The sequence below is a fragment of the Poecilia formosa genome, unplaced genomic scaffold, assembly GCF_000485575.1.
Source record: "Poecilia formosa unplaced genomic scaffold, Poecilia_formosa-5.1.2 Scaffold83, whole genome shotgun sequence".
NCBI classification, from domain to species: Eukaryota; Metazoa; Chordata; class Actinopteri; order Cyprinodontiformes; family Poeciliidae; genus Poecilia; species Poecilia formosa.
The window spans coordinates 2,188,097-2,206,075 of NW_006800022.1; the positions used below are offsets into that span (position 1 = coordinate 2,188,097).

The following is a 17,979-nucleotide window of genomic DNA, read 5'->3' on the forward strand; positions in this document are numbered from 1 at the left end:
TTTGCGAGGGAACGCAAAAGTTTTGCGAGGGAACGCAAAAGAAAAAAAATTCCCCATGTCCCCTGGGGGGCTCCGTACTATCTGGGTGTATTTTGTAAGAATCGTTGTTTTTATAGAGTTTTTAATTTATTCCATTATCCTCATTGGCATGTTTCCATAACCAATATCAATAAAGTTTTTTTTTTGTTTGTTTTTTTTTTTAGGAAGCCGGGTTTCATCCCTGGAGGATATAAAACTCCCAATCCCACTAATCACCACAAGCGCAGCTCAGCTTTTACTACAGTCTCAGTGAACAGTATATTTGTAGAGGGAAGACTTAATTACACACAGTGAAGCATGAAAAATGCAATATTTACCCACAATCATCAAATAGCAGGACAGGCTCGTGTGCTTATAGCAGCCTTATGGCTGACAGAAATACAAATTAATACATCAAGGTGGGTTATGGTGATGATGGTGTCACATAAGGCCAAATCCAGAAAAAAAAATCGATTTCACTTTAGAATATTAAACCCATAAAATCCATCAGTAATAGATTTTAATAGCTGAAGATTGTTAGTTGGTATAAAATAGTTGCTGCTTTTGAGGTTGATAGTATTGAACATTTTTGCAGGTACCTCTGCGAAAAGACACACCATCAAACTGATGCAAACTCTGACACTCATATTGGATGGATGAGTGACCTTGAACAGCAGATTATATTTAGGTCTAGACTTTGACTGGACCATTCTAAGACTGGACATGAAAAGGCTTTGGTGAGTTTTTAGGCAAACCTCCATCACCATCTTGAGTGTTTTTCAACAATGAATGATTTTGACTTTGTCGATTTGTTTTACAAACCAGGTCAGTTTTGATTTTAATAACTGTAACACACCACGTTAAATTGCAGTCTCTTTACATCTATATTGTTTGTCGACGCTTTTGTCTGCTAGCAAAATACATGCCTATTGTTCAAAGCAGAGTCCAATGGCAGCACTGCTGCAATGCACGATCATCAATATAAGTACCACGGAGCTGCGTGCCAACGCTCGACAGGTCAGTGTCATTGAGATTGGGATCACCGCCACGTTTACATGCATCATTCCTCCCCATTGACAAGCATAAAGTCTAAGCTTTTCTCAATTCTTAAAACTGATATTAAATATGCATATATAAAGTTTTTCTTAGAAATAATTTTATACGTGATTGTGGTTTATAAATAGAAAGACATCCAAGGAGGAGTAATTAAAGACCTCTCTCTCTTTGCTCCAATCCTTAATTATCTATTCTTTGTTTTTGTTGTTCTTAAGTTATTTTGTTTCCTTAAGTATTATTTGACTTTGTCAAATGTATGTTATCTTGTAATTAGTTGGCATATTCTTAAAAAACAAAAACAAAAGAAAATCTTGAGATACCAAAGAGTGAACATTAACTGATCAGTTTATTGGTCGGTTTTTGTAGCTTCCTCATTTTTTGTGCATGCGCTATATTTTCAAATGTTTTAGTAACGAGATATTCAAAAACATTTTTTTCCCCAGCAAATTTACATCACAGCAAAACTCTCCCAGCGTTAGATGAAACATTCTGCATACTTTGCAAACATCCTTCCCCCGCACCATATCCGGGACACTCGCAGAGTGGATTTTAACGTTCAAAGGGACACGAAAAGGAATTTCTTTGTGTGCATATTTAATTGCGTCAGGCCTGCAGACCAGAGCTTCTTGTAATCGGATAGTAAGGTTGCAGAACGTTGCCCTAGAAGTGAAAGCACTTGTTATACCGTCTTTTTTATTTATTTATTTATTTATTTATTTTAAACAGCATGCACCAATGTTTAATTTATGAACAGCAGAGTGGAAAAAGAGGGCAGCAAATGGACACAAGTGAGGCTTGTAGACGTGGATTGGATGGGGGGAAGGGTCAAGCAGAGGCTGGAGTTGTCATGCTCGGAGCAAAGATTGTGTTAAAGTTGGAGAATTAATGAGGATAATGAGTTGGACGGAGAAAGCCTAACAACCCAATTAAGACAATTTGTGTGAGAGATTAATGTCGGACAGTTTCGTTTTTGTTCAGACAGAATTACAAATCTACTTAATTCAGACAAACCATCACTCCGGTGTTCAAACATGTCGTCTTCACCATGACAGATGTGGAAAAGGTTAGGCTGGTGGGTTTTTTTGTTACTGGAGTAGAAAATGACTTTATGTCCCCGACACCATTTCTTAGCTGCTGTCGCTTGTGGGTTGAGTGAGTCAAAAAAGCAGACTCAGCTCAGTTTAAAGAAAAAGCTGAAAGGCAAGTGACCCAAACACAATTTTTTTTTTTTTTTTTAATTTTTCATGCATCCTTCTTGTATTTTCCACCACACCACTTAAGCTACAACTTCTTCTAAAAGCGGTTGCCATCTCCAGTCTCATCCAGGACACTCGGCAGCTGAGAACGTAAATGGAAGAAAAGGGGGATGCTTCCCGTTGAATTGTGCATGAACTGAAATTACCCTAGATGCTCTGTAGAGTGTAAAAGTGGTCAAGAAGTCTGCAGGAGAGGGCAACCTGGGGGAGGTGGCTTTCAGTTTTATTGTTATAATGTAGGGTAAAACTTAATGGGAGAGCTCTTTGCCTTTGTGCAAATCCATTCAATTTGCATAGATATCTCGTGTGAGTAATACGTAGAAACAGATCAGATCTCTCTGGTTTTATTGGAGATTATTACATAGACTGTCATAATGTTAGGGCTCTTTGGTCTGACGTAGAAACTAATAGCATGTCAAAGTAATCTGGAAAGATGTACAGTCACGACTCGTTCAGGCGGAAAGAGTTCAAACTCCGTCAGTATAAATTGATGGAGTAAAATATCTTCAAAAATGATTTCAATTAGTATTTGAGCTATAAGTTGGTGTTTATGTAAAAAGCACAAGAAACGAAGTTAATAGACACGTATAATTTTTAGTACTTTGCAGTTGGGTTCAAACTTTTAGCTCACAATAGTTACGTTTAGTGTGATGGCCTGGAAATCACAAGGTAGCAGAAATTAGGTTTTACGCCTGGGTATCAATGCAGAACACAATGGACACCTAGGAAAAAAAGAAAAAAAAGTGGCGATAACCAAGTCTCTGGCTTGAATTTGAGTTTAAACATAAAGATTTATATGGTAATTTATCCAGTGAAGAAGAGAAAATCAGGATAATTGTTAGTCAAGGGCAGTAGCTTTGGAGCTTAATAAGCTAGCACCCTTCTGAGGGATTTAAAACGTGCTCTGTGGAGAGGACCAGCCTCGGCAAGTAAAGAATGACTGCTTGAAACCAAATCAGTGTTGCAAAACCTAAAAATTAAGTCAGCCTATGGATAGATGCTATGATTTCTCCTCAACTCCTAAACAACAGTCTTAAACAGAGGCTACATTTTGATTCAAATTATCTGGATAATCAGTTGGGCTGTCTGCACGTTTCTTTTTGTAAGTAAAGGCAAAAGCCTTTTTCAGCCTGCTAAACTGGCAGTGCACAGTAGATATAGGAAAATGTTGCATGGCAATTTCACAGCACAGAAAAACATAAGCTGGCATGTCTGAGTGCAACATCATAAATTGTCTTAAAGAAGCTCCTAAAGTTTCCCTGCAGATTTAAGCTGACACAGTTGCTCCATGTAATCCCAAAATGGCTCCCAGAGACAACGATAAGCTCCGGGCTCTGCAGGGCCCACGCCAGCTGTCGGAGGACTCCTTATTCTTTGAGTCGGATTGTACGTTCGGGCGGGAGAATGCGTTTTGGGACCGTTCACATGACTGATGGCTTCGCATGAGGGATAAGGATTGAGGCCTCTAAGGAGGAACATTAGATCTATGGATAATGACTTTTAAGCCGTCGAGTTTACTATTGTGGAAGTGCATTAGTTCAAGTTAGATTTCAACAAGAATCTAAATCAAAGCAGCAGTATATTTGAGTCGAGGGGTTTATTGGGTATGTGTGTGTGTGTGGCAGCACATTCTTGCTGACTGGAGCGGTGGTTAAGTAGCATGCCCCGTGCCAGCTGGCTCGGCTGCGTTGTGTCCGGTTTTGACGTATGATGCCGCAAAAAGCAACTTGACAACCCCAGTAACCATTAACTTTGGTACCAAATGAGGCTGGACATCTATTGCTCAGCATTTTTTCCCCTCCCCCCATCTCTTTGAAGTGTGGAAATACATATACAGGTGCAAGGGTGGTTCATTGACTGAAACCTCCTACACGGTGAAGGTGGTTATGCAAGAGGATGTGTATTGTGTAGGAAATGCGTGCAAGCCAGCGGTCAGCTTTTTAAACAAGGTAATGAAAGATTTGACCTCATCAATAGCCGTAGTGACACTCTTTTGTAAGAGTAGTAATGAAAATTCAATGGAGGGAAAAGTATTGTTAGAAAGGATCAGCAGGGTTCAGTTTTTGCTAAAAAGCTCAGAATAAAAGGCATTATACTCCTTTTGTGTACAAAATGATATGAAATTGATTACATAAAATGCATATAATTGCGCCAACCTCTGCATTTATCCCAGGTTTACCTTTAACCACTGTCTTCCTCGCAGCAAAGTGTTTGTCAGTACAGACTGAACAATATTGGATTTAGTCTCATCACAAATAATGTTTCCCAAAGGACTAATCCTTGTGTCAAAGAAAGGAGTCGTCCCTGGCGTTTCTGTTGTGACGTTCGCAGACTGCAGCACAGTGAACGCCTGAGGAAAATGGATCCCCTGAGGCAAAGTCTTTGAGAAACATGAAATGATCGCCTTGATGGAAGAAGTCAATATCCTGCCCTTTTCTGCCAAAGCAAGTCTTGAAACATGGCACCAGTTTTTGTTTTTTTCCTTTTGGGCACATATTGGATTTCTATTTCTTTTGAAGGGAAATGGTTCAAGGGAAAATTGCTAGTGTCAAAGACCTAATGTACTCCAAGTACTGTAGGTCTGTGACACTTCAGCCTCACATAAACACCCCATGGTGGTCTGTTAAGACATTTTTTATTATGTCAGATTTTTTTTAAAGCTTGTTGGACTCTTTTCACAAGCAACTCAACTCAAAGTTGTATACAAGCGTCAACAGTTCCTTGTTTAACCTTCATCCTACTTGTGTTTAGCATCTGTCTGCCTGCCTGTCTTTTGAACATATTCTGCCATTTATTTTCTAGAAAGCATTGAAGAAAGCACCTACTGCATTTTTTATCTATAGAACTTTTTTTTCTCCTTATCTCAGGAATGCAATAATAGTCGATCTCCCTGTTCCAGTTTTGCTGTGCAAGTAGTCGTTGCAAGACTTTAGTGAACTGCAACAAGTACATGTGTATGACGATACTAAAATTCGTGGCTGTCACCTGTGATATTGGTATTGGTTTTGCAACCTTCATTTTATCAGAAAATGCTGCAGTTTGATGAGGATTTTTGAATGAATGCAGGTCATATCTATGTCAAAATGCGTTTGATTTAAAAAAAATAAGTTGGTTCATCCAGGTGCAAGTAAACACTACTTATTGCTGACAACATATTTTGTGATAAATCTTTAAGTGTTTTATTTGTATGTTCAGAATATAGACACACATACACCCTCACACACAGCTGGATAGACTCACACGCTAAAATACTCACTCACACACACACACACACACACACACAGAGCGTGGATTTGTTTTCTCTGTGATGAGAGGGATTATGGGATAAAGGAGGCAAGGCCGCAGCAGTTTAGTTCAGTTTGGACCAAAGCTGCTGTGAGCAGCAGCACAATGACAAACACAGATGAATGTCTGGCCGCACACAAGGGATCTGCATCACCGTTAACACCACGGCCACTGGGTACATCGAACACGAGAGCCTCTGATTGGGATTCGGCAGCGGTGGTGGTGGTGGATCTGTTGGGGTTTTTTTTGTTTTTTTTCTTTCTTTACCCTCCCTCGTTTTTTCATTCGGATCGCTTAAGATGAGCAAAAACGCAAGCTTCCAAGAGAAATCCACGGATTGAAGCAGAATGAAAAAGAAGCCCAAAAAGTGATGCTTTTAGGAACGCCCTGATTTCTGGCGTTTTTATTGCCGTTTACTGATGGATGTGTTGGAATATCACCGTTTTCATGCACAGCTGGTAGCAGAATTTTTACATTTTTGTCCCACTTTTATCAAGCTTAGCATGCAAGAAGACCCGTACTTAGTTTTTGCCCTGGATTTTATTTCCCAACCACTGTAAGCAATGGCCTGACAGAAAGATGTATCCAACCCATCGACAGCACAATGTGGGAACCAATCATCTGGATTCTTACGGTGACGATGTTCTTATATAGTAGGCATTTTTCGTTTATTCTAAGAGTTTCTCCATGTACATATGTTTGTTTTCCTTGGCTACTGATTTCAGAATATATAGAACATGTTTTTCTATTTCTCCAGCATTCTTGTTTATCTATATATCAAGTTTCCTGGTATTTCTTCCGTCTCCTCTTCTTCTCCATCACCAACGTTGTTAGTATAATCTGCAATAAGCGAGTCAGCTGTCACTTAGGGACTTTTCTCCCCTTCGCTTTTCGCTCGTATAATTCTGGTGTGCGACAGCCACGGCGGCGCTCGTATTTGCAGCCATTGATTGCCGAGCTGCAGAATCAATGAGCAGTTGTTTGACTGCGGTCGATTACACTAAGCAGACCTAAACCACACAGCGAGCCTCGCAGAGAGACGAGGAGTCGCAGTAATTGGACTGAGTGCATTCTAAGCCGGAGTGTCGCACAGTGACTCTTGGTTTTCTGAAACGAGACGATCCACCACAGAAACTGTTTTAATGTTGCTTGGAGTTTTTTTTTTTGTTGTTGTTGTTGTAAATCAAACTGCGTTCCAACGCAGCCTTAAAAAAGTGTGGAATTGGATGTGAGAATTTTCCAGATGTGGATAAAAATGGAGAAATATTTGAGATTCTGAACATTATTCCTTATTTTATGACCTTACACATAAAAAGTCCATCAAATTCTGAAAGACAATAAGCTGTTTTACATTAATTGAATTTTAAATGACGTCTTTTAATGTATATTGATTCAAAGCTGGGTGAATTTAACCCCTTGACCTACTTAGACAGGGATTTTAAACTGGACCTGTGACTCTTACAGGGGAGTCCACAAGTTTTATTTTAAAATCTATATAAATTCTGACAAAATACTTTTACTTATTTAGTGCTTTAAACAAGTTAAATATAAATGTATATCATTTCAGCCCTAGCATGTGACTCAAGTGATTTTACACTAAAGCTGCAATAAGAGTTTCTAACCTTTCCAACGATTTAAATCCATATTCTCAAGCCAAACACTTTTAATCATACCCTTTCCAATGATGAAGAAGTTGACTGTGGATAAAATAATAACATTTTAAACTAAACTAATTGAAAATTCAGTTAAAACCAGTTTTACAATTATTTCCCCAAAATATGCAGGAATAAATTCATTTTGACGGCGCTTGTTGCTTTCCTAGGCCAGAACCATTTTCCATTCATTCATAATTTGCAGCAGTTATGAACTTTGTTAGATGGAATCTAACAAAGTTACATTTTTGATAAAAGTACAAACTGTGGTTCATAGGTTTACAGATGGAAAATAGTTGATTCATTTAACGAATTCATCAAAACTGGGTTGTGAAAGGAAAATTGCTAGATTCTGTATCCTATTGATCAATGCAACGCTAATCAGGGTTTGATTTTCCTCAAATTCCTTCGCCACACATGCAAATCACCAAAAAACTTTAAAAAATAATTTAATGAATGTGTATGGGAATTAAAATACACACATTCCAAGACCCAGTAGACTTTTTAAGGCCTAAAAAAGGAAGATTATTAAAAATTTACTTTATATGACTGAGATGTAGTCAATTCTTTCTTTTTTTATTTGTCTATTTTTACCGGTGTTGACATTCATACGTTGACGTTTTTTACAGCCATAGTGCTATGGATCACAAATTGTGCTTTAACATATTTACATTGAATGATGGAAAATTTGATTAGATTTAAGTTTCATCTGATTTGATACTAAAACCTAGTTAGGCTCATGCTTCCCAATAAAACTTCCAGATTTGAACAAAACCCGATTGAATGGCCTTGCAGTTTGAGTCATGAAAAGTTTGGAAATTTGAATTGGCAAATTTGTATGAAAATTGATCCAATAAGGGTCAAACAAAGGAGAAATAGTTCATTGTAGATTAATTTTGGTCTCACAAATATACTTTGAACCATCTCTTCATGGTTTCTTGTCTTTTTTTTAAAAAACTTAGTTTATTGGCATGTTTTGTGTACAGATATCATTAGATTTTTCTTTGCTTCTTCTTGTAGCCATAGGAATAAAACGTCAGGCTGGCCCCCACCCGGCCTGGGCTCCTGGGGAGGGCTTCAGGGGCCCCCTTACAGTTGGGACAGCATGAACAACACCAGAGATGGACGGGACTTCTTTACCAAGTACGCTTCATCCTAATCATGTATTACAACTGCTTAGTTTCACACCACAAATTCATTTGAGCCCAAATTTGATAGCTTCTATTTTTTCCCCCTCAAATTAAGACTGCAAAGAATTTAGATTTCAAAAAAACAAACCAGGGAGACTAATTTTGTGTTGAAAAGGGAGCTGTAAATCACTATAAATAAAAAAATGAAAGGTTTTCATTATCAAATGAAAGCTATAGGTACAGTTTCCTAACATTTTGGGGGTTTATCATTTTCTATTAGCTTGATCTAGGCAAAAAAAAAAAGCAAAAAAAAAAAAAAGTTAATTCAGCAACAAACAGGACAGAAAAAATAGAAAAACAACATCAAAAAAATCAAAACATTTTCCATTTGCATCAACTGCCTGTGTTGGCCGGCAAAAAATGTGTACTGTTCTTGAATTGTGGCTCATGGCCATACAAAATCATTTTAAGGGCTGCATATGGCCCCTGGGCCGCACTTTGGACATCCTGGCAGGCAGTACTTGAGCACGAAAAGCCCAGCTATATTTAGATTTGTAATTTTTAAATTAAATTTCTGACACTATGAAAATAATTGTCATTCCATATACTTCTTAGATATTTAAAATTTGTCTTTTTGTTTCCTTACTTTGCATCATTTCTTGCTCTTCTTGTCGTTGTTGTGCCCCATATTATCACCACATAACACCAACCGTATGATCAACTGTTATTTTTAGCAAAAGCTCAAGTTTGACGGGACAATTTAATATGAGATGTATAAACCTCATCCTGTGTTGCATTAGGCGGCAGAGGTTTGCACGAAGTACAGGCTGTGAGGCTCTCTGTCAAGGGCGGCATGGCTTGGGGGACACCATGTCTCAAAAAAATTACTTTTGTGGCGTGTTGGTGAAAACAAGATGAACTTGTTCATTTTCTCAAATTCCATTAACATATGTCAGTCTAACCTATCTTCTTTCTTTATCTTTTTGATAAAGAAAGAAGAAGTCGGTGTGTTTTTTGACAGATTAAATCAGTTTTGACTCATGTTAATGTAAAGTTATTTTTAATTCTCAATTGATTTTAATCAGAATTAGTTTGCAGTTTTGTCCTACAGCTTGATGTGGATCAAAGTCATGGCGTTGGACCGTGTTTGATCATGAGGGTGCATTTTAAGTTAAGGTCCTTTCACGTTTCACGCAGCAAGCCCCGTACGGTCATACTTATCAAAAATAAAAGCCTACAATAACAAATTCAAAGACTGCCAAGGGAGGTTTCAAAGCCATAAAAAGGTAAGAGGAGGGAAATGATTTAGAGGCACTGAGAGTGAGTTACCTCCACTTAAACTGTGCGTCACCCGTTCAGTAACCTACATTCTGCGTGCTCAGTGTCGTTCAGACAGATGTTTCAGGCTCGGGACCAAATGTGCAATTAAATGATGCATTTGCATTTTAGTGATTCCTCAAAGGTGACTGCAATGACTTGCAATTCAGGAAAGGAGCAGGGAAATGTGAATCTTTATCTGATTCAACTTATTTTAAAAGTCGTGCCAGAGACAAACAGTGGCGTGTTGCAAGTGAAATACAAAAATATAAGGCAGCCTCTTTTGTTAAGCTTGAAGTGCCTCAGTTGCTTTTTCTGGCCATGCATCACTTTTATTGCTTTATTCCTCAACGCATTGAACTGAAAAACGAACTGCCTCAGGATGTTTGAGATTCACCAAGATGAAAGAGAGATAACTACGCAAACAAAATTTACCATGGGAAGTTACTTAAACGTGTGATTTATCTTGTTTTGTGTTTTTAGAAAGAGATACTGAAACAATATAGTAACTTAAATATAACTTTTCCATATTTGCTTCATTTTGTCTTTCACAGCAAAACTTTTTTCTCTTCTCACTTTATCAGTAAAAAAATGTCTATTTAAAACTTAGATTAATGTAAGCCTTGTAAGCATTTTTTGATGTTTCATATTCATATTTAGTGTCTTTTTTTGAAGCATCAATCCCCTCAACATCTGTAGGTTACCTGAATAGTTACAACTCTTTAAGATGTCCAGAAAGAGTTTTAAAATGATAACTCTAGAAATCCTACTTGGTGAGAAAAAACCCAGGGAGAAAATGACAAAATCCTTCAAAACTCTTAAACTTTGACTTATTATCACTTCTTGGCGCAAAAGTCCAATAACTCCTATTCAACAGCCTGTATCTATACATATTAACTTATTTTACATAAGTTTGTAACTTAGTGACAGGATTAGAACCATCTAGAGTCAACCTTTGCTATAATTTGGACGTTAACACCTTTATAGAATATAAAACAGACATATATGAGTTTGTTCCAGGTTGAGCATGAATTATAGTGACCTGATTCTGTAATCAGAGCACTTTTAATTGCCCCATTCTGCAGAATTTTATATGCCTTTAGGAGACAAATTGGTTCCAGATCACAAATCTGGAGGTTTTATGAATGCAGCAGGCAAAATGGCCTTTTGGCTTAAAATGCTCTGCCTGTGAGCCAAAGATGTGATTTACGAACACCTAATGTAACCAACCGCTCAAGTCCTACATTGTAATTTTATTATTCTCTCATTGTGTTAAAACTATTCCTTTTTTGGAGATGAATTCATCAATCTTTCGCTAATGTGCCTGATGTACAACATGTTCTTTAATTGAGCCTCCTTAGCGGCCATCTTGCCTATTAACTCCAATGTCATTTGAAAGTGAAAATGTCTGCTGACTCATTTTACATCACTTTGATTTTGCTGATATTTTCCGTTGTTTCCGTCTGCTTCGTGTTTACTAGCCAAGGCTCCCAGAGCAGCTCCCTGGAGGAGGTCCACCTGGATGGCCTCCCTCCTGCCCCTCGTCTGGTGGAGATGAGACGGGACCCGGTACTGGGCTTCGGGTTTGTGGCTGGTAGTGAGAAACCGGTGGTGGTCCGCTCCGTCACACCAGGTCAATCTAAGAATCACACATGAAAATCTGTTTATGAAATGTAATCTCAATTTACTAACCTAACTGATGGGTTTGTGTCTCCTCACTTCCTGTAAGCTGATTGGTTGATTGCAAAATTCAGATTCTCACACCTGTCATGTGTTAAAAGATAAGCACATGCAAGAAAAAAAAAAGTGATTATGTTTTGTAAAGCAAAGTGTAAGTGTAGGAGTTCATCTCTCACTGTGCACATGGCAGCTAGCTAGCTAACAAGCCAGCACATGCTTCTCCAACTTGGAACTTTTTCCTGATTCTTCCAAGCGCTTTGATGTCAATGGTAGCATATTTTGTTCTATAAAGCTGGGCTCTGTAGAAAAGTGAATCAGTATTACTTGAATAATTAGTACTCAAGTCCCAAATGGAACTGTTGGTGAAACGAAGTTAGCATTATTTTTTTAGCTAGCCTATCTGAACTATTAACCTTAATAAATTTGGGTTCCTGAAACAAAAACAAATGAAATGTTCCATATTTGCAAGAAAAATTATTAAAACAAAGACCAAATATTATATTTAACCTAAGTAAAATATTTTCACTGAATCATTTTGTTGAGTGTATGTACACACTTTCTCGTTCGTCATATTCAAATCTAATCTCTCCAGCTGCATCTCCGACAGGGGCACTTTAATCAGCTATATGGCTCGGTTCAATGTTTCTCTGTGTCCAGGTGGTCCGTCTGAAGGGAAGCTGCTGCCGGGCGACGAGATTATCATGATCAACGATGAACCGGTCAGCTCAGCCCCCAGGGAACGAGTCATCGATCTCGTCAGGTAGACGCCCAGGACATAAATATTTGAATGATTATGAATGGTTCCTTTCTACTGTCCTCACATACTTGCTAAGAATGGAGGAATTATTCAAAATAAATAACTCAAAGGCATCGTATCTTCAATTTAGTTTGACTGTACATAATTGGATCTAGATCTGACAAGATCACTAAATAGTGGAATGACTTTCTTGTGAAGTTGCACAATATAAACCAAACTGAATCATTTCAGGATTTATCACTGCAACAAAAAGAGCCAAGTAAGGAGTTTTTATCTGATTAAACTCGTAATCATTAAATTTTCATTAAGACACTTAGTAGTGTCGCTCCAGAGAAATTCTTGCAGTGTTTTAGCAACGCTTTCCACTCATCTGCTTGGTTCTTATTGCAGTTCTGCTCGGCAGAAATAACACTGAGAATTTACTGTGCTCAGCTTAACCTGACTCAAAACCCTGTTTCACAAAAATCACTTTTGCATGTTTGCCTCTCAAATTAAAATGAAAGATTAATGATTGCGCGGTTAACGGCCTCTGGTTTGAACCGCGGCAGCTCAGCCTTTGCCAGCGGCGTTTCATTCCACCTCACCTGAGCTAATCGTGTTCTTCCTGTTGTTGGCTGTCGTCGTTTCTTGGTGATTGTTCTGTCGTGATTTAATTGACTTGCTTGTTTCCCCGTGTGCTGGCTGCAGGAGCTGCAAAGAGTCCATCATGCTGACTGTTGTTCAGCCATATCCAGTGAGTAGACACAGAGGATTTATCATCTGTTTTCATAGTAACTGATGCTTTTAAATAAATAATGTTTTCTGCAAAAAAAGTGCAGACTTGAGATGCACATTGATAACTTGCACCGCCAAACCCAAACTGAGCAATTTAGTCCAGTAAAGTCAATGTATCTGTTTTTAGACATTCTGCATAAACACTTTTAATTACAATTAATTCCTGTTTGAAGTGAAACTCAATCATCTGTGGGTCAGAGCTTCATTATTGTGTTTTTATTTGCGCTTAATCTGACTGCAATGCTCTTCGTGTCACTCCAGATTAACTGCTGCTTATTAAATCAGCTTTTAATGCAGCGTAGTTCATAATTTTTAAAAAAATGTTTCACATTTCATATTTGTTAAATATGAAGTTAAAATGTTATGAAAAACTACTCACCCTATTACAGATTTTTTTTCTATTTTTGCTTTTATGTCATATGTACATCTTTCATATCCATTACATATTGTATCTAAAATTTCATTTTCAAATTATGGCCTTTGGAAAAATGTGCCTGTTCACTAGTGCAGTAAAATTAATCAAATTTTTAAAGTAAAAAAAATAAAAACCTAAAATCAGATTATTTGTTCCCAGAGACTGAAGCTAAATAAACAAGTCTGTTCTTCAAGATATCATTGCAGTTCATGTTATTACTTTTTAAATAAACTTTTACATTTATGTTTGCATTGACTATTTGATTACAACGAAAGTAACATGATGAAATGAATGTAGAATCCAGTGTCATCAATAGTCTTCCTGTATGAAACAAGTACTGAGAATAATGAATGTAAAGTGTTTCCTATCAGAGTAAATATGTGATATAAAAAAATAAAGTGAAAACTACCTTAGAGTTTTTACCTACTGCCTTTTTATTGTTTCTTACACCGCTTACAAGTTTCTGACAGGAAGATTATTGATGATGCACAGCCTCCTGCCTCAATTTTCCATGTAAATAATCCTAATATCTCCTCTCATGGATCACAATCATGTAGCAATGTAATGAACTACTTTGACGTTTCTGATGTAAGAGCCATTTTGAGTTTGTAGAAGTCCACTTTGGTCTTGGCCCCATTTGAACAAGCAATTAGCTTTAGCATCCAGGGCCAGTTAATAGAAATTTATTCTAAACGAAGATGCCAAGGGAGTCGTGTAATGCAGGAGAGATGCAACCATTGTACTCCTTTTAATAGAAGCTCACTTTAAAAACCCTTAAGTTTCCTTTTAAAGTTTCATCAGAGGGGAAATGGAGAAGCCGACTGGCTGCAGAAAAATCAAAAAAGGCTTTTATGTGAAAGGCATTCTCTGCGTTTGACAGGAACCTTTAATTTAAAAGAAAAAAAAAAAACCCTCAGAGCATTTTATGGCAACTACATGGGAAACTTGTTTAAGTTTAACATACTAGTTAAAAAAAAAGTTTGGGCTAAAACTGTTAATAGTCTTTTCTGCAAACCTTTAACTGTCAATTATCTTTCAAGCAAGTATTTTCAATTTGCTAAAAACTGAAGGAATAATTTTATAGAGCTGCAGGACAGAGTTTGTTTTCTGAGCGGAACATTTTGTAAAGCTTTGAACTGTAGAAACAAATTTAAGGTATAAAAGGTATAAAAACAACAATCAGTGACAGAGTCTGCTGAAGTCTTGCTCTCTCTCACTCTTACGCAGCCTGAATGAAACACGGATAGCTCCCGGCACGAAACAGAAAATACATTTTCATTTTTCAAATACCTCACTGACTCCGAGTAGAGAGTCTTCTTCCTACAGTAACAACTTTCACTTATTCAGTGTTGCTGCCAGAGGGAAATGTTGGTGCTTAGACACGGTGCATTCACTGATCGATAAAAGGTCAGATTTATGAGGCTCTGGCCAGATGGTCACCGGTCAGGATCAATCTAGCAGAACATTGACTGATTCCGGTCACCGTTGATTTATAGGGGCAACTCTAATTCTTCAGATTAGGAATAGATCGCTTTTCCTGAACTTCTTGTCCTGTTCTTCATCCATCTGTTTAATTCTGAAGCCAGTGTTGTGAAAATAATTGCAGGTAAAAAGGCTGTTTGCTGGAATTTTGAAGTACTTAAAAAGAAAAATGCCATCTTCATCCGTTTCTCTCTCTCCCTCTTTTTGGACGACTGCCTGTTAGTCTCCTAAATCAGCGTTCATCAGTGCAGCCAAAAAAGCCATGCTCAAGTCCAATCCGGTCAAAGTGCGCTTTGCTGAGGAGGTCATTATAAACGGCCAGGTCCCGGTCAGTACCACCCCTCGCACACGCACAAATAAACACATGGTTATGCATGACCTATATAGGCAATGCCAGATGGTTTCCGCCTAAGACAGACAGTTTGCTGAATGCAAAATAGGTAAGACAATCACAAAATGAATTCCTTTGGCATATCAAACGGACTACATTGCCGCAGATTAAAAAATAAAACAAAAAAACACACCGACGATATTCCTTCTTTGCAGAATCCGGTGAAAGACAACTCTCTCCTGTTCATGCCAAATGTCCTGAAGGTCTACCTGGAAAACGGGCAGACGAAGTCGTTTCGTTTCGACAGCAGCACCTCCATCAAGGTGCGTGCCTTCGCCGTGTCTTCGGGGCACGCTCTGCAAAATTAGCGGCGGCTCCTGCATCTTTATTTACCGAGGGGGAATCGCTCAGAGCCCACGCTGGCAGAGAATACAAAGTTGAAACCCTGGAGCCAAAATACAAAAACCCTGCTAAAATCTGAAAAAGGCTCTTTGAGATGCATCCTGTTCATCCACACATTTTGTTTACTGTTGTAGATGAAGACAAAAAAGACCTTTGCTCATGTTAACTAATTTTTATAGAGTGGTTAGTTGTTGTTTTGGCCTAATGTGTTGCATGAAATCTCTTTTAAAGCTTTGCAAAGGTGAAACTATTTTTGTCTTTGAGTCTTTACTGATTTTAGTTGGTAAAGATATTCTTCACATTCTTGGTGATGGTCTGTTAACTTAAAAAATGAAATAAACATAAAACAATAATGACCAAATGTGCTTATTTCAATGTGAGGATAGAGATCCAAAGGACAGAACTAAACGGAAAGAGATGATTTGCTTCGTTTTGTTTGTTGTCTTTCGCTGTTCCATTCGTTTTGTCTCCTGTTTCTCCAGGAAGTGATTCTGACCCTGCAGGAGAAGCTGTCGATCCGCTGCATTGAGCACTTCTCCCTGGTGCTGGAGGAGAGGACCGAAGGCTCTGGAAGCAAACTGCTTCTCCTGCACGAGCAGGAGACGCTTACTCAGGTCAGAGACGTTTCGTTTTCCCTCGTCGTGCCCTTTTCTGTCCCGCACACACTCGCATAACTGCTTAGTATTCAAACAGTACTTAGACCCGGGTGCCATTTATCAGCTCTGACACAGCAGGGGGTGACAGTTCGCATTACCCCCCTCCCTCCCTCGTGCTCTTGCACACACAAGCAGCACATGGCACGCACCAATTCCCGTTGACCGCTGCTTTCTAATGAGGTGGCTTGGATGGCAGGAGGACAATTTTAATATTCATGCCACACTGTTCAGAGCTAATGTTCTGCTAAAGCAGTATTTAAGGGTCATTATTATCTGACAAAGCTGATAAACTATTCAAACTGATCACATAACTAAGATTCTGACTAAGCCAAAAGCATCGCTCTTAACATCCTATGAGAAAATGCTAAACTTTTTCTCTTTTTTCCCCCAAAATAATCACAGTTTTCCTTTGTTTACCGATTCTGACAAACCCAGGTGACCCAGAGGCCCGGTTCTAACAGGATGAAGTGTTACTTTCGAATCAGCTTCATGCCCAGGGACCCAGTGGAGCTGCTCCGCCGGGACGCTGTGGCGTTTGAATACCTCTATGTGCAAGTAAGCTGCTGTGGAAGAGGCAAAGCTCACATTTAAATCAGTAAAACTCTTTAAATGTAACCACATATCTAAAGTATTTGGTACCAGATAGAACTTGGTGATATGTAACAGAATTAGATGATTTGATGTTGAGTAAGAGTGGAAGTTGTAGTCATTTGAAGGCATCTAAATCCAAAATGAGACAGAAAAGTTTTCATATGTGCAAAACTCTACTGATAACAAAATTGAGCTTAATTTTGCAGGAGTCTACAAACCAACACAATTTAGTTTATTGTTGTAAAAAAGGAGACATTATTTTTTTCAATAATCCCAAAGCACAATGCCACTCCCACCGTGTTTCACAGTTGGAATGGTGTTTTTCCCTCCCTGTTCCTTTGTCTTCATGGTGCCGTTTGTTCTCCAATGTCTTCCAACAAACTCTTGCACCATTTTGCTTCCAGTGTTGTAACGACGTGGTGTTGGAGCGCTTCGGCCCGGAGCTCAAGTACGACGCCGCGCTGCGACTGGCTGCCCTGCAGATGTACATACTGTCCATGACGGCCAGACAGAGTCAGAAAGTTTCACTAAAATATATCCAGTAAGTTCAAAATGTGTGTTTGGCATTCCCGGTGAGATCCGGTAGTTAAAAAGGACACCCTGTTTAGAGTTAGAACTTTGAAACGTGTTTTCAGAGCAAAAAGAAAAAAAAGGAGAAGTTTCTTTCTGTGTTTATGACCAGTAAAAGAAAAAGCTGTTCTCCTTAGAGGGTCAGTCCAACGATGTTGTGTGTTTTTCTCTCTCTGACAGCCAGTTTGTCAGTAAATTCCTAATCCGGCTGTCTGCCGCAACTGTTTTAACCCAGTTCCGGGGGAAAGACTTTGTTTTCCAAGCGTGGCTTTATGTTTTATATCAATCTTCTCTCCACAGAAAGGAATGGGGTCTGTCGCTGTTCCTGCCTCCGACTGTGCTGTCCAGCATGAAGGAGAAAAACATCAAGAAGGCTCTGACGCACATTCTCAAAACCAACCAGAACCTTGTGCCTCCGGGGAAAAAAGTAACCAGTTCCCTTTTGTCTTTCTTTGCCCTTGTTATTAGCTTCCAACACACACACGCGCACATATGCTTAAAAACACACTATGACTCTGATTTCTGATGCAATACCCCAAAATAGCTTAGCTGCCATACTCATCTTTGTAAAGGTTCCCACCCTTGTCAACCCAAGACCTTCTGCCAA

At 38.6% G+C, this 17,979-nt stretch overlaps 1 protein-coding gene across 4 annotated transcripts in view; it reads left to right on the forward strand.

The window, feature by feature from the left end:
- Positions 1 to 17,979, forward strand: part of LOC103141446 (FERM and PDZ domain-containing protein 4) — a 45,757-nt gene that overhangs the window by 19,617 nt on the left and 8,161 nt on the right. For 2 of the 4 annotated variants that reach the window (XM_016673844.1, XM_007557102.2), the window contains exons 2-11: positions 8,288 to 8,410; positions 11,196 to 11,347; positions 12,052 to 12,154; positions 12,839 to 12,884; positions 15,046 to 15,150; positions 15,369 to 15,476; positions 16,038 to 16,169; positions 16,647 to 16,766; positions 17,207 to 17,343; positions 17,673 to 17,799. In XM_016673844.1, the coding sequence (XP_016529330.1) occupies positions 8,288 to 8,410; positions 11,196 to 11,347; positions 12,052 to 12,154; positions 12,839 to 12,884; positions 15,046 to 15,150; positions 15,369 to 15,476; positions 16,038 to 16,169; positions 16,647 to 16,766; positions 17,207 to 17,343; positions 17,673 to 17,799 (1,153 nt within the window). Of the gene's footprint in view, positions 1 to 5,721; positions 6,269 to 8,287; positions 8,411 to 11,195; positions 11,348 to 12,051; positions 12,155 to 12,838; positions 12,885 to 15,045; positions 15,151 to 15,368; positions 15,477 to 16,037; positions 16,170 to 16,646; positions 16,767 to 17,206; positions 17,344 to 17,672; positions 17,800 to 17,979 lie in introns of those variants that run through there. The other 2 variants (XM_016673843.1, XM_016673845.1) reach the window with 2 other exon arrangements.